The following is a 14,779-nucleotide window of genomic DNA, read 5'->3' as shown; positions in this document are numbered from 1 at the left end:
ACTACCAAAATCCACATGCTGGTCACTGTGAGCTCTGTCCTTCTTTGTTTCTACCTGACCTCATTACTTCCTGTGTCCCCGGTGAAATGAGACCAGAGTGGGCTTCCTGAGAACTGTCTTTGAATACTTGAGAATCTTGATGTCTACCTCTGGTTCTCTTTCCCCGCTGTAGAAACTGTGACCCCAGGGAAATCCTCTCTATCTGGCATTGTGCTAACCTAAAGGAGTGGGAACAGTCACATGGTCAAAGTGAGACCATTCTTCCTACCCTTCTGATTTGTCTTCACTCAGTTCTGTGAGCAATGTAGGTGGCCTAGACTTGTTTCCAAGTATTGGAGTTTTCAAAATAGATTTTCTGATCTGTGGATAGTAGCTAGTTGGACTTTCTGTGGAGGGAGGAAGATCCTGAGACTTTCTAGTCTATCATCTTGCTTTATTCTGAGTTTTAATAGAACTACAAAAAGAAAATCCTCCTCTTTATTACCTAAATGCATTTATACTTCCACCAGGATACATTTCCATAGCGTTATACTTGCCATCATCTGTTACCATCAAAGTTTTTCATTTTAATTTTTGCCAAAAATTTAGAAAATTTTATTGTTGTTTTAATTTATATTTTCTTAATTACAAGGATGACCTTATTTTTGCATGTTTATTAATTGCCTTTGTAATCTTTGGCCATTTGTCTTTTGAGTAGTTTTTTTCTGACTCAGTTGTATGATAGTAATTCTTTATCTGTTGAATATGTTGCAAATATTTTCTTTCACATGGTCATTTTTTTAACTTTGTTTATGGCATCTGTTTTTTTTACAAAAGTTTTAATATTAATTTTATGAGAAAGGGAAGATAACTGCTACATTTTTCATTTGTATATAATTCACCAATGTTAAAATTGTAGTAAATGTATATTCATCAGTAGCAGTTATTTTATTTTCAGTGAGTCAAGCATTTTATTTTGCTTAGCCATTTGTCCTTTAACTATGCTTATGGCTTTTTTTTAAGAAACATTTTAATATGAATTTTATGAGGAAGGGATTCAGTATGAAAATAAATACTATACCTCTCTCATTTTCATTTCATATAATTTACCAAGATTAAAATGGAACTAAATGTATGTTCATGAGTAGTAATTATTTTATTTTCAATGCATCAAATAGTGTTCATCTTCACTTCCTTACCCTCAATTTTCTAGGTTTTCCATAAAAATACTATATTTATATCTGAAATTTGAAGAAAGAACATACCATTATTATAGAATTCAGGAACTTTTGTGGGTAATTTTTCCTTTACTTATGTATACTTATAGGGCTTTGTTGTTGGTGTTTTCTCCATAGAACTGTTGAGTGAGGAAGTTGGCGGTGGGGACTAAATAGATCATCTTGTGATAACCATCTTGTGTCAGCCATCAGATGACAGCAACTGAATCACAACATCACCAGGCTCTTACAATTTGTTATTTGGCATGCAATTCTACATAAATTACTGAAAAGATCATTGAAGAAGAAATTCTGAAAATCACAGGAAACCAGTAGCCCATTTTTAAGATATTTATGTATTACTGTTGTATCAAAGGAGGACAACTTTTCAGGAGGAGTTTAGGTATAAGGCATAGTCCTAGCTTCTGGGTCATAGAGCTGTTTAGAAAGATATAATGCAGAAATAATTTTCATATGGCTGATTTGCTTATTTCTCTAGGTGGTGAGGTATCTGAAGAATTATCCCTGAAGCTGCCACCAAATGTGGTGGAAGAATCTGCCCGAGCTTCTGTCTCAGTTTTGGGTGAGTCTCCAGCCCCTAGTGGATCTGGGCATTAACAGCTTCTATTATACTATTTTTATTTCCCATAAATATTTACTAAAAATAATATTATAATTTTAACGTCTTTCTTCTCTTCTTCTTTGGGCTTGTTTATTGCTTTCAATCATACTTCTATCCCTGGAAGAATCATCCTTCCTAAAAATTCTCAATTTCTATGCTCAACTAATTATTTCTGCTTAATGACTTTGATAGATGATAATCTCCAAGCTTTATGACTTCCCATCTCTCCCATTCTCTAGGAGACATATTAGGCTCTGCCATGCAAAACACACAAAATCTTCTCCAGATGCCCTATGGCTGTGGAGAGCAGAATATGGTCCTCTTTGCTCCTAACATCTATGTTCTGGATTATCTAAATGAAACACAGCAGCTTACTCCAGAGATCAAGTCCAAGGCCATTGGCTATCTCAACACTGGTGAGTGATTACTTGAGTAAGGGAAAACTTGAATGTTATTTCAACTGGATTTCCCAGTAGGTTTCAGTTACTTATGAATATCATGATACATTAGCTTAGCTCACTATGATAGCTGCTATGATAGTTAGTTTCATGGAAACTATCCACTCTCCAACCTCCAATAAAATATTTAAGGCTCAGAAACTCCTAATCTATGACAACAAAATTTAAGAAATGTCACAAGAGAAGCCAAGGTATTTTAGTAATTTCTCCACCCTCAGAATCCACATTAATCCATTGTGCTGTTTCATTAATCTTCCTTTCCAGGTTACCAGAGACAGTTGAACTACAAACACTATGATGGGTCCTACAGCACCTTTGGGGAGCAATATGACAGGAACCAGGGCAACACCTGGTAAGGAAAGAACAATTTTTTGAGCTCCTTTTTGTGTGCCAGCTCTTTTATATGTATTACTTCAATTATGTTCACAGTAACACTATCAGATATGTATTATCAGACCGATGGTTTGTTATACTAGATAAATCCACCAAGATTAGCAAGGTAACCGGAAGAAAACCTGATATCCAAATACATGTATGTTAGGCTTGTTTCCAAAATTGATCCTATTAATAATGTACCAAGGTTTTCTTTCTGAAATGGCTATTCTTTCTAAAGTAGCTACCATAACCATGAGTTTTAAAATGATATTGCCAGTGAACATATATAACTTCCAGATAAACCATGTTAACTTCAGCTTATATTGTCACATTCTAAGTCATTCAGCTTGACTTAGAAGGAATTCATTAATAAGAGGAAACAATTGAGAAGGAAACAGTAATATAAAACATTTTTTTAAATCCCTAAAGTAAAGCAATATTAAAAGTTACTGCATATAAGAGCTGCATGTGGAAGATTCTGTCATCTGCAGAAGGAAATCTCTAAAGAGAGATTTAAAGCCTTACTCAAGTAACTAACAAAAATAAGTAAATTCAAAGTACTTGAATGTAAATTCATTCAACCATTATGGAAGACAGTATGGCGATCCTCAAGGATCTAGAACCAGAAATACCATTTGACCTAGTAATCCCATTACTGGGTATATACCCAAAGGAATATAAATCATTCTACTATAATGACACATGCACACATATGTTTATTGCGGCACTATTTACAATAACAAAGTCATGGAACTAACCCAAATGCTCATCAATGATAGACTGGATAAAGAAAATGTGGTACATATACACCATGGAATACTATGCAGCAATAAAGAGAAATGAGATCATGTCCTTTGCAGGGACATGGATGAAGCTGCATGGAAGCCATCATCCTCAGCAAACTAACACAGGAACAGAAAACCAAACATCACATGTTCTCACTCATAAGTGGGAGTTAAACAATGAGAACACATGGACACAGGGAGGGAAACAACACACACAAGGGCTTGTTGGGAGGTGTGGGGTGATGAGAGGGAACTAAGCGGATGGGTCAATAGGTGCAAGAAACCACCATGGCACACGTATACTTATGTAACAAACCTGCACGTTCTGCACATGTATCCCGGAATTAAAAGAAAATTAAATATACTTAGACTCCCTGTGGCAAAGAGAGAGTTAGCAGGGAAATACTAGATCTAGCAGATTAATCAGGCAGACTAAAGATTAATCAAGGAGATAAGATCTCTAAGTACACAAGAATTTTTGTTAGCTAACTCACATCATATGAAGCCTGTTGCTGTGAAGTGGTTATAAAACCATTCTGACAACATAAATATCATGATCGCTTCCTCCCTGGTCAGGCTCACAGCCTTTGTTCTGAAGACTTTTGCCCAAGCTCGAGCCTACATCTTCATCGATGAAGCACACATTACCCAAGCCCTCATATGGCTCTCCCACAGGCAGAAGGACAATGGCTGTTTCAGGAGCTCTGGGTCACTGCTCAACAATGCCATAAAGGTGAATCACTCTGGAGCTAGTTTTGATTTGTCCATTATGATATCTGCAAGGATGAGAATAGGAAGTGATAATGTGAAAAATTCTAAGGGAAAGCCTCAGAGGAAAATAAAACCTGGATGGCACCAAAAAAGAGGGGATAGAACAAAAGTTGATTGTGATACTTTGCCCTGTAGGGATGGATATGGGTAAGGATGAATTCCATGACACAGCAGAATAGAAAGAACTAATCAATAACATTCTCAGAAGTTGAATTACTCAAATCTCTCTCTTGTATTCACAGGGAGGAGTAGAAGATGAAGTGACCCTCTCCGCCTACATCACCATCGCCCTTCTGGAGATTCCTCTCACAGTCACTGTAGGTATCACCTCATTCCTCTGCTGAAGGAGAGTTCTGGATGCAACAAAACTGCTGACCTGCTGTCTGAAATACTATCCTATTAAAAGCAAAGCGTCAGCTTTCTTTCTATGCAATGCCAGTGCTTCCCAGATCTACAGAGAATTTGGTCAACCCATTAAGAAGGGTTTACATTTTCCCAGTAATTCCCCTAGGCTGTTTACCACCACCACTCAAAAAAGAATCTTAAAGATATATCTTTTCAATGTGAGAATAACAGATAAAAATACTATTATATCTATCGATAAGAATGAGGAATCGTTGGAAAAATGCGTTTGAAAAACTTCTGTGCTGTGATCTGTGTATTTGCCTGGGGTTGCTAACATGCCTGTTTACATAGCTCAGTTCCCTTCTTGTTCTGCCTTCACAGCACCCTGTTGTCCGCAATGCCCTGTTTTGCCTGGAGTCAGCCTGGAAGACAACACAAGAAGGAGCCCATGGCAGCCATGTATATACCAAAGCACTGCTGGCCTATGCTTTTGCCCTGGCAGGTAACCAGGACAAGAGGAAGGAAGTACTCAAGTCACTTAATGAGGAAGCTGTGAAGAAAGGTGAGAGCACACCTGAGATCCTTCTCCTGGCCCATCATCTGTATCAAGAACTGCATGGCAAAAATCCCTCACTCCTACCTCCTGTGATCCCTGTCTCCTCTCTTCTTTTCTATATATCATATATATTTTGTCCATATTGCATTTTATAAAATCTAGGATTTCTTAATCAAATCAGAAATCAAAAGGCAAGAGGCTGTGCAGATGCTTCTCAACCTATGATGGGGTTATATCCTGACAAACTCATTGTAAAGTCTAAAAAATCTTCAGTGGGACCATCGTAGGTCAGGGGCCATCTGTATAGTATGCTGGTAAGAAAAGCATGCTCTGGAGACTAGCTCCAAAATGTGCTACCTATGTGAGCTTGGGAAAGTCATTAACTTCCTTGTGTTTCGGTTCCTTCATCAGTAAAATGGGGATAATAATAGTATTTACCTCACAGAGCTGTTGTAATAAATGAATTGGTACACGTAAAACAGTAGAGTACATGTCACATAGCAAATCCTATAAAAGTACTAGTTATTACAACTAACATATCAGTTCTCAATATATGCCCAACCCTTACCTGGTACATTATATAACCTTAAACATAAGAAAATAATCATGGAAGTAACTCCTTGAATGAATTCTGGTATTTTAAGCCCATTTCATAAGACCAATAATGTTGACGAATCTACTCGTATTCACACAATACTTCTACATATACCATGGTCTATATGAGGGGTTGAAGAAATAGAAAATAAAATGCAAATCACAAGATGTCCATTAAAATAGTCTACCTTTTTCCTTTGACAGCCATTAATTCTTCTTAAAATGTATTGAGAAATATTTTATAATAGATATACAAAAGGGCATAAGCTATAACTAGAAAACACTGTACAACTGTTATAGATTAAGAAATAGAAAATTACCGATGTGGGAAAAATAAATCCCTTGTGTATCACTACCACTTCCAGAGGCAATCATTATCCTGAATTTGTCATTACACTTCCATGGATTTCTTTGTATTTTTGCTGCATATGTATCCCTAACTAATATTTAGAATCTTCACATGTGTTTCATCTTCAGAGAAACAAGATTTTTATTTCTCTCTTGTTCAAGAAAGAGAAACATTTTTGAATATTTCAGCAGCTTAGTTTTTTGTTTGTCTGCTTTTTATTTTCTAAGTTCAACATTATGTTGATGAAGACCCCTATACAAGTATGTGCAGAGTCAGCTCATTAATTTTCACTGCTGCGTAATATATTACAGTCTATAAATTAGTCATAATTTACACATCGAGTTTCTCCTCATTAATTTTTTTATGTTTTGCTACTAAAAACAATGCTGCAATGAATACTCATGTGCCTGTTTTCTTGTGCATCTGTGTTTCTCCAAATTATGCTTTGAGAAGCATAATGACTGATTAGTGGGTTAAGCACATCTTCCCCCTTGCTGAATATCACCAAAGAGCAGTTGGCTTCCCACAGCAGTGTATATCGGTTCCCATTGTTTCACGTCCATGTCAGCCTTTGGTATTTCAAGGATTACTGTATTTTTTTTTTCAATCTAATAAGTACAAACTCTACTATTTCCTGTGATCTGTGATCCTCACAAGAAACCGATAAAGACACGCTGTATAGGAAATGTAACAAACTCCAGCTATAGTCTAATATAACATCATAAATAGGAAATAGCCAGACCCAATGAGACAACTGCTGTGCCATTTCTTTCTCCCACCAACCCAACTATAGCAACTATTTGAAAACATAGATAGGCATAGACTTCTGACTCCAGCATCAATAACTGCCTTAGCTGGGCTGAAACACACCAAATTCAGATTTACATGGAAGGAAAGGCATCTACATACAGTGCAGGGGATTATAATGGGCATGCAATTCTCATTTCAGCACTGGCTTGGGTACTTTCACCTTGAATTAAATATAAATATGTAGTCACTTATAAATATCTTTTTCTCACCTTTAAGACAACTCAGTCCATTGGGAGCGCCCTCAGAGACCCAAGGCACCAGTGGGGCATTTTTACGAACCCCAGGCTCCCTCTGCTGAGGTGGAGATGACATCCTATGTGCTCCTCGCTTATCTCACGGCCCAGCCAGCCCCAACCTCAGAGGACCTGACCTCTGCAACGAACGCTGTGAAGTGGATCACGAAGCAGCAGAACGCCCAGGGCGGTTTCTCCTCCACCCAGGTTGGTGATTTGCTGAAACCTTTTATTTCACCTTCAGGTAGCAAAAGATTTGAACAAAAAAGAAACAAACACATCCAAGAAGAAAAAAATACAGATGACAGTAACTTGAAATGAGGAAAAGTTTCAGGATCCAAGGATAATGAGAAATAAAAGCAAATCAAAGTTAAAGAGGGCCAAAAGGAAATGCTCAGAATTCCGGCACCCCATCGCTGTGTTATTATCCATCTCCTATTTCCCATAACAACACTGCCTTCCTCAAGCAGCAGTGGAGCACCAGCAGAATGAAGGCGATGTCTCCTGCCATTCTCCTGAAAGCTCTAGGGTCTCTTTCAAACTGTTCAAAGGAAACTCTACTCAAAATCCAACAACCTCTCCTGGCAAATCTCTCCATCCTTAGGTCCCCTTTAATAGGCTTTTTTCAAAACTACACATTTTGTGCTTCCCCTATTCTCTTGTCTGTTTGTTTGCTTGTTTTTGAGACAGAATCTTGCTCTGTCACCTAGGCTGGAATGCAGTGGTGCAATCTTGGCTCACTGCAACCTCCACCTCCTGGGTTCAAGTGATTCTCATGCCTCAGCCTCCCGAGTAGCTAGGATTACAGTCATATGCCATCATGCCTGGCTAATTTTTTTTTTTTTTTTTTTTTTTTTTTTTGAGACAGAGTCTCGCTCTGTCGCCCAGGCTGGAGTGTGCAGTGGTGCAATCTCGGCTCACTGCAAGCTCCGCCTCCCAGGTTCACGCAATTCTCCTGCCTCAGCCTCTCCGAGTAGCTGGGACTACAGGCGCCCACCACCACGCCTGGCTAATATTTTGTATTTTTAGTAGAGACGGGGTTTCACTGTGGTCTCGATCTCCTGACCTCGTGATCCTCCCGCCTCGGCCTCCTAAAGTGCTGGGATTACAAGCGTGAGCCACCGCGCCCGGCCCTGCCTGGCTAATTTTTGTATTTTTAGTAGAGACGAGGTTTTGCCATGTTGCCCAGGCTGATCTTGAACTCCTGAGCTCAGGCAATCCACCCGCCTTGGCCTCACAAAATGCTAGAATTATAGGTGTGAGCCACTGCGTCCAGCCCCCTATTCACCTCTTAATACACAAACATTTATTCATCAGGAGCATAAAGAACTGTCTTTATTCATCCAACCTCCTAAATCTAGCTATATAACCATGTATCTGAACAATTCATCGATATGTACACAGCAGAGAATTTATCTTCAGAGAATTTAGATGTTTGCTTATATACCCTAAAACAGAAAAAATGTGACAAAATGGCATTCCATCCTATTTCCATTGTATTAATCTTTTATCATATGAATGAAAAAAAAACTAAGTAATTTTGTTAGAGGTTACCATTCATTTCTTAGAAACATATTATTTGAAGGAGGCCAACCAGGTTTCATGTTGATGAGGATACATACCAGCAGACATTCACTGGGAACAGGAAATCATCCAATAAAAAGGGAAAGTCAAATAAAAATGTCATTAAATCCAGAAGATAATTATAATATTCATCTTTTATTTCTTTTGGAGAAACTGAAGGATGACTCTGCTCATGGCTGCAAAGAATCTTGGGTTCTCTCCAGGACGCTGACCTCAGCAACTGAGCGAAGTTTAATATGGGAGAGAGCCCGACTGAACTTCGCTTGGGTGGTGGCAGATACGACCACAGTTGTCAAGAAAGACATGTTAGCAAACAGCTGATGCCAATAACTGATTACCATTCACATATATTTTCCACATTCCATGTCCCACATATACTTACAGAGAGAAGAGGATCAATTTTCTGATAAATAAAATAAACATGTAGGGCATACAGTCCAAGGTAGATATGTGAATGTTATGGTTCTTCAACAATCTAAAGATTATAATCAACCTTGAAATTAGAGCTCCAGTATTTAAGTAGTGAGGGAAGTAGGAAATCAAAGTCCCTCACATGGGTCTTTGAAAAATATCTCAGCCCTCAAAGCCTTATAATGCCCAATGGGTTCTCTCACTCATCTGTCTCTTCCAGGACACAGTGGTGGCTCTCCATGCTCTGTCCAAATATGGAGCAGCCACATTTACTAGGACTGGGAAGGCTGCACAGGTGACTATCCAGTCTTCAGGGACATTTTCCAGCAAATTCCAAGTGGACAACAACAACCGCCTGTTACTGCAGCAGGTCTCATTGCCAGAGCTGCCTGGGGAATACAGCATGAAAGTGACAGGAGAAGGATGTGTCTACCTCCAGGTGAGACTCCTGGGCAGGTGAGGACAGAGGGCACATGAGGACAGCAGCTGTCCTCACTGAGAAGTCCTAACTCAGAAAACAATGGGGCAAATCAGAGAAAGGATTAGGGAAGTGGAGAGGAATTCTGGGAAAGGGCAAAAAGCTGATTTTGTCTTTGATGTTCTATAGACATCCTTGAAATACAATATTCTCCCAGAAAAGGAAGAGTTCCCATTTGCTTTAGGGGTGCAGACTCTGCCTCAAACTTGTGATGAACCCAAAGCCCACACCAGCTTCCAAATCTCACTAAGTGTCAGGTAAGACCTTCTGACTGTATCACCTAATCCTAAGAATAACCACCCATCTTCTTACTGGAACTCCTCTTTAAGTAAAGCAGTGCAACAGTAGGTATTTGCATTATTCGCAAAAAATGCAGTGCATTCTCTTAAGTTGATATAATATGATTTCTCGATGATGGGATTTACATTGTCCATCCAGGATCTATTATTGTGCAACCTCATTGTTTAAAGGGTAATAATTTCCCTCAGTAACAACTAAATAAATATTACCCGTTGCCTCTGACATGAATTCCTTGTTATGTAATGAAATCCTATATTATTCTTGCTTTATTGAAGACAGAGATGAAGAATTATTGAAAAGTTTGAATAGAAGGAAGTAGTGACTCTTTAGTTAGAATTCCTACTGGCAATAATAAATCTCAGGTTATATATGATATAATTAATTTGGGGGGAAGATACACTTATATGCGTCAATATTTAAATAGCTGAAGATCTGACAAAAAATTCCCTCTCCACAAACATATTATAACTTGGTTGGAGATACTATTCAGGAAAAAAAGACAAACTATATGTAACAAATAACTAGCATACATCAAAAAGAATGAGATCATGACCTTTGCAGAAACACGGATGGAGATGGAGGTCGTTATCCTTAGCAAACTAGCACAGGAATGGAAAACCAAACACTGCATGTTCTCATTTGTAAGTGGGAGCTAAATGATGAGAACATATGGACACAAAAAGGAGAACAACAGACACCAGAGCCTACTTGAGGGTTAAGGATGGGAGGAGGGAGAAGATCAGAAAAAAATAACAATTGAGTACAAAATTTAGTACCCAAGTGATAAAGGAATCTGTACACCAAACCCCCATGACACGAGTTTACCTATATAACAAACCTGCACATGTACACCTGAACCTAAAAGTTAAGTATATATATATATTTTCTTCATTTAATTTGGCGCATATATATGCCAAAAAATAAATTAAGCAGTCCAAATTTCAGATGCAAACTCTCAGGGACAAGATGTTAGGTGTTTCTAAGTGTGTTGTTGAAAGCCAGTGTTTAAGTAAACATTATAAATTATTGTTGTTTTTGTAAATAATGTAGACTGAAATTTATTATTCATAATATACATCATTTTGTCAGCTGAAAGAAAACAAAATTAAATATAAATAAAATAACCGGCATACATTAGAGGTCACAAACAGCCTGTGCATCACTTGTAGAGCTTTCTTAAAATGCAGATCCTCAGCCAGGTGTGGTGGCTCACGCCTGTAATCTCAGCACTTTGGGAGGCCAAGGTGGGCAGATCACCTGAGGTTGGGAGTTTGAAACCAGCCTGACCAACATGGAGAAACCCCGTCTCTACTAAAAATACAGAATTAGTTGGGCGTGGTGGTGCATGCCTGTAATCCCAGCTACTTGGGAGGTTGAGTCAGGAGAATCACTTGAACCCAGGAGGCGGAGGTTGCGGTGAGCCGAGATCATGCCATTGCACTCTAGCCTGGGCAACAAGAGCAAAAAACTCCATCAAAAAAAAAAAAAATACAGATCCTCAGCCCCCATACACTAGAAATTCTGATTCATCAGGTCTAGAGTAGGACCTGGTCTCTGTGGCTTTAACAGGCTTCCTAAAAATTCTTTACACACCACTTTTACAAACCACTGGGATAAGATATTTGGGAAGACTTACGTGTACCTTTTAGAGCTGTGGAATGCTTAACGTGGACATAGAAGAAGAAAATATTTAAAAACACAGAAAACCCTAATCCTTTCCTCCCCTGGATCGTCAGTTACACAGGGAGCCGCTCTGCCTCCAACATGGCGATCGTTGATGTGAAGATGGTCTCTGGCTTCATTCCCCTGAAGCCAACAGTGAAAATGGTAGGTTTATCATAACCCCAGAATGCCCTGTTTGATTTAATGTTGTATGTATCCCCAGCATAAGACAATACTAATATTAAAATACTATTAAAATCAGTATCAAAGCCTTATGCTTTTTCCAAGCTCAGAAATATAATCACACGTGTTTGTATGAATGCTCACCATGTGCAGAGCCCTGCGCTGGGACCCATGACTACAATAAAAAGATTGTCAGCAGGTTCCTGCTTTTCAATTTCTTCTTAGCTTAGAATTTCACTAAGAAGATAAAACATATGAACATGAACCAGTGAAAAATATGAAAATGACTGATTGGCATAAACTATAAGTATTACAGAAGTTAAAAGAAAAATAGAGCAAGCAAAACAGGAAAAAAAACTCCTTATGAAGAAATAAAAACTGAATTGAACTTTGAAATATGAGTAACTACCAAGTTTAAAATACTTAGCTCTCTTTTCTTCAGATAAATAACTTTACACATGAGTCTTGTGTCATACTAATATTAAACCCTTTATGCCTTTCATTTTTAATTGTATTACATTATATCTTTCCTTACAAAAAGCATTTGAAGAATTCTACCCTCAGGGTTATCTTGGCAATACAAAGTATTTTTTCTCTGGATCCCCCAAGGGTTTCATCTATTTATTAACATTTGTGGTATTTCAATTTTCTTCAGCTTGAAAGATCTAACCACGTGAGCCGGACAGAAATCAGCAACAACCATGTCTTGATTTACCTGGATAAGGTAAGAGAACTTCCAGTCTATTTGCAAAAAAACGTAGATAATAATCCTCTAAGGGAACATCTGGGAAGCTAAATGCATTTTAGAAGCATCACTTCCATGCTAGAAATTTGAGAATTCTAATGTTAACTCTAAAAGAATGTTCTCCTCTCCTTTATTTATATTTCACCGGGGATTATGGGTAGAAATGGCTTATTATGCTCTTGGGATATGAATATTCCTAAAATCCCGTAAGCAAGAAATCTTCACAAAATGTGTTTATTATGTCGACAAGTTATTTGGATACCCAGTAGTATAAGGAAGTAGCCCTTGTGATTAGTCAATTATTAGTTAATTATCAACATACTCAACAACAATATGAAAGGGAAAAAAACTGTCTCCACAAGGACTTGAACCATAAAATAATAAGACCAGTTCACCAGTAAACCAATCTGATTTTATAGATATGTGTGGTAGGAGAGTTTGTTCATGCATATGTTGATGGGAATTATAGTTTACAAATTTTATGAAACTTAAGCCTGGAAAGATCAACCGCTTAGATGCCTCTTTGAGTCTACACAAGCATTCCTGCAAGACAGAGAAGTCAAACTATACCAAATCTCTGGATATTAAAAAATGAACACAGTTAGTCATCCAATAAAAAGTACATATCATTTACCCCCATGAACAGAGCTATGTATTGGCATTGACAGAGGTATATGTGTTATGTTAGTTATTTAAGAAATAATCTGGAGAATTTATCATCCCCTCTGAGAGATTTCTGTACAATTTAATTAAGGACTCTATAGTGTGCTCTAGGATAATAAAGCTTTTCCCCAAAAAAACAGATGAATACTTAAACTAATTCAAAGAGAGAAGAAAGCTTCCTGAAAGGTCATATAAGTGACTTTTGCTTTCCAGGTGTCAAATCAGACACTGAGCTTGTTGTTCACGGTTCTGCAAGATGTCCCAGTAAGAGATCTGAAACCAGCCATAGTGAAAGTCTATGATTACTATGAGACAGGTGAGTGAGAGTGATTTTCACACAGAAATATTTAATTCCTGATCACAGAAATTCAGGTTTGGGAGATGTGTTGGGCTATTTATTACATTAAGTAATTACATTATCACTTCATTTTGTCTCCATCGAGTCTGATGCTCCTCTTTTTGTCTCTTATACACACATTGTAGAAACAACCTACATTATAAATATATCAACTACTAATATAAACACCTGTGGGATATTTAGTTCCCTTTTCATCAGATAAATAGACTGTATGACAATATGAGATTTAAGTAAGTAGAACATCTGAAGAGTCCTTCAGGAGTTTATAAAAGAAAATATAAAACACTATATTTGAAAGGAGAATATAAGGTAACAAAATACATCAAATGAATGATGCTAATGTTTCTGGTACAATACTGTTCTTCCCACAACAAACTCCTTCCTTGGCCTGTGTCGCACCGATGTTTTCTTTCTTCCTCACTTCATGTAATGATTTCTGGTTTTTTTTTTTGTTGTTGTTGTTGTTATTGTTGTTGTTTTCAGATGAGTTTGCAATTGCTGAGTACAATGCTCCTTGCAGCAAAGGTAAGCCACTCACACTCCTTCAAAAGGCAGTCAGAGCTCCTTCAGCTTGTCCCCCAAACCTTCTCCTTCATAAAACCCGGGTAAATATTTGTCAGAAACATCAAATTACTCACACTGCACATCATGATAGAAAAACACATTTATTGGAGAGGGCCGCTGACTCTGTCAAACCTCAGACAGCCCATAGGATTGCTTACGGGTAATGATTTGGAATAGATTTGGTTTCCCACGGTACTGATTAGGTTTCCTTGGGCACTATGCTACCCAGAACTAAGGGAAAGAATACTCTCTGCTCATGGAGACCCAAGTCTGTCTTAATTTTTTTTCTTTCCAATATCACAGATCTTGGAAATGCTTGAAGACCACAAGGCTGAAAAGTGCTTTGCTGGAGTCCTGTTCTCAGAGCTCCACAGAAGACACGTGTTTTTGTATCTTTAAAGACTTGATGAATAAACATTTTTTCTGGTCAGTGTCTTTCCCTGTTTCCTGTTCATTCAATAAATATCTTTTTACATTTCCATATGATTCCCAATAGAATACCAAGATAAAACTTAAAGGAATCAAGTGCTGAAGGACTTCAGAATACAAAAAAATGATACAATGATGTTGGTCTGAGTAGGCTTCATGCAAGGACTGTGGGGAAAGAAGAAAATATTGGGTTATGTACTGGGAAAGTGTAAAGTGTGTTTGGTTATGGGAATACCCTATGAAAAACCCAAAGAGTGAATTTTTATGAGAAAATAAAAAACTGACTTCACCAGAAAAGACTTTTTACA

The 14,779-nt window shown here is 37.8% G+C and overlaps 1 protein-coding gene across 2 annotated transcripts in view; it reads left to right on the top strand.

Annotated features, from left to right (window-relative positions):
• Positions 1-14,472, top strand: part of LOC116472652 (alpha-2-macroglobulin) — a 48,689-nt gene extending 34,217 nt beyond the window's left edge. The window contains exons 23-36 of one of the 2 annotated variants that reach the window (XM_032159575.2): positions 1,696-1,779; positions 2,058-2,234; positions 2,541-2,628; positions 4,013-4,169; positions 4,450-4,524; positions 4,934-5,114; positions 7,078-7,301; positions 9,310-9,528; positions 9,697-9,824; positions 11,604-11,694; positions 12,368-12,436; positions 13,334-13,436; positions 13,962-14,003; positions 14,346-14,472. In XM_032159575.2, the coding sequence (XP_032015466.1) occupies positions 1,696-1,779; positions 2,058-2,234; positions 2,541-2,628; positions 4,013-4,169; positions 4,450-4,524; positions 4,934-5,114; positions 7,078-7,301; positions 9,310-9,528; positions 9,697-9,824; positions 11,604-11,694; positions 12,368-12,436; positions 13,334-13,436; positions 13,962-14,003; positions 14,346-14,362 (1,655 nt within the window). In that variant the 3' untranslated portion in view covers positions 14,363-14,472. Of the gene's footprint in view, positions 1-1,695; positions 1,780-2,057; positions 2,235-2,540; positions 2,629-4,012; positions 4,170-4,449; positions 4,525-4,933; positions 5,115-7,077; positions 7,302-9,309; positions 9,529-9,696; positions 9,825-11,603; positions 11,695-12,367; positions 12,437-13,333; positions 13,437-13,961; positions 14,293-14,345 lie in introns of those variants that run through there. The other variant, XM_032159574.2, reaches the window with a different exon arrangement.
• Positions 14,473-14,779: the final 307 nt, after the last annotated feature.

This window comes from Hylobates moloch, unplaced genomic scaffold (assembly GCF_009828535.3).
Source record: "Hylobates moloch isolate HMO894 unplaced genomic scaffold, HMol_V3 SCAFFOLD_8, whole genome shotgun sequence".
NCBI lineage: Eukaryota > Metazoa > Chordata > Mammalia > Primates > Hylobatidae > Hylobates > Hylobates moloch.
Note: the sequence above shows the minus strand (reverse complement) of the source record. Positions and strands in the feature narration are given on the sequence as shown.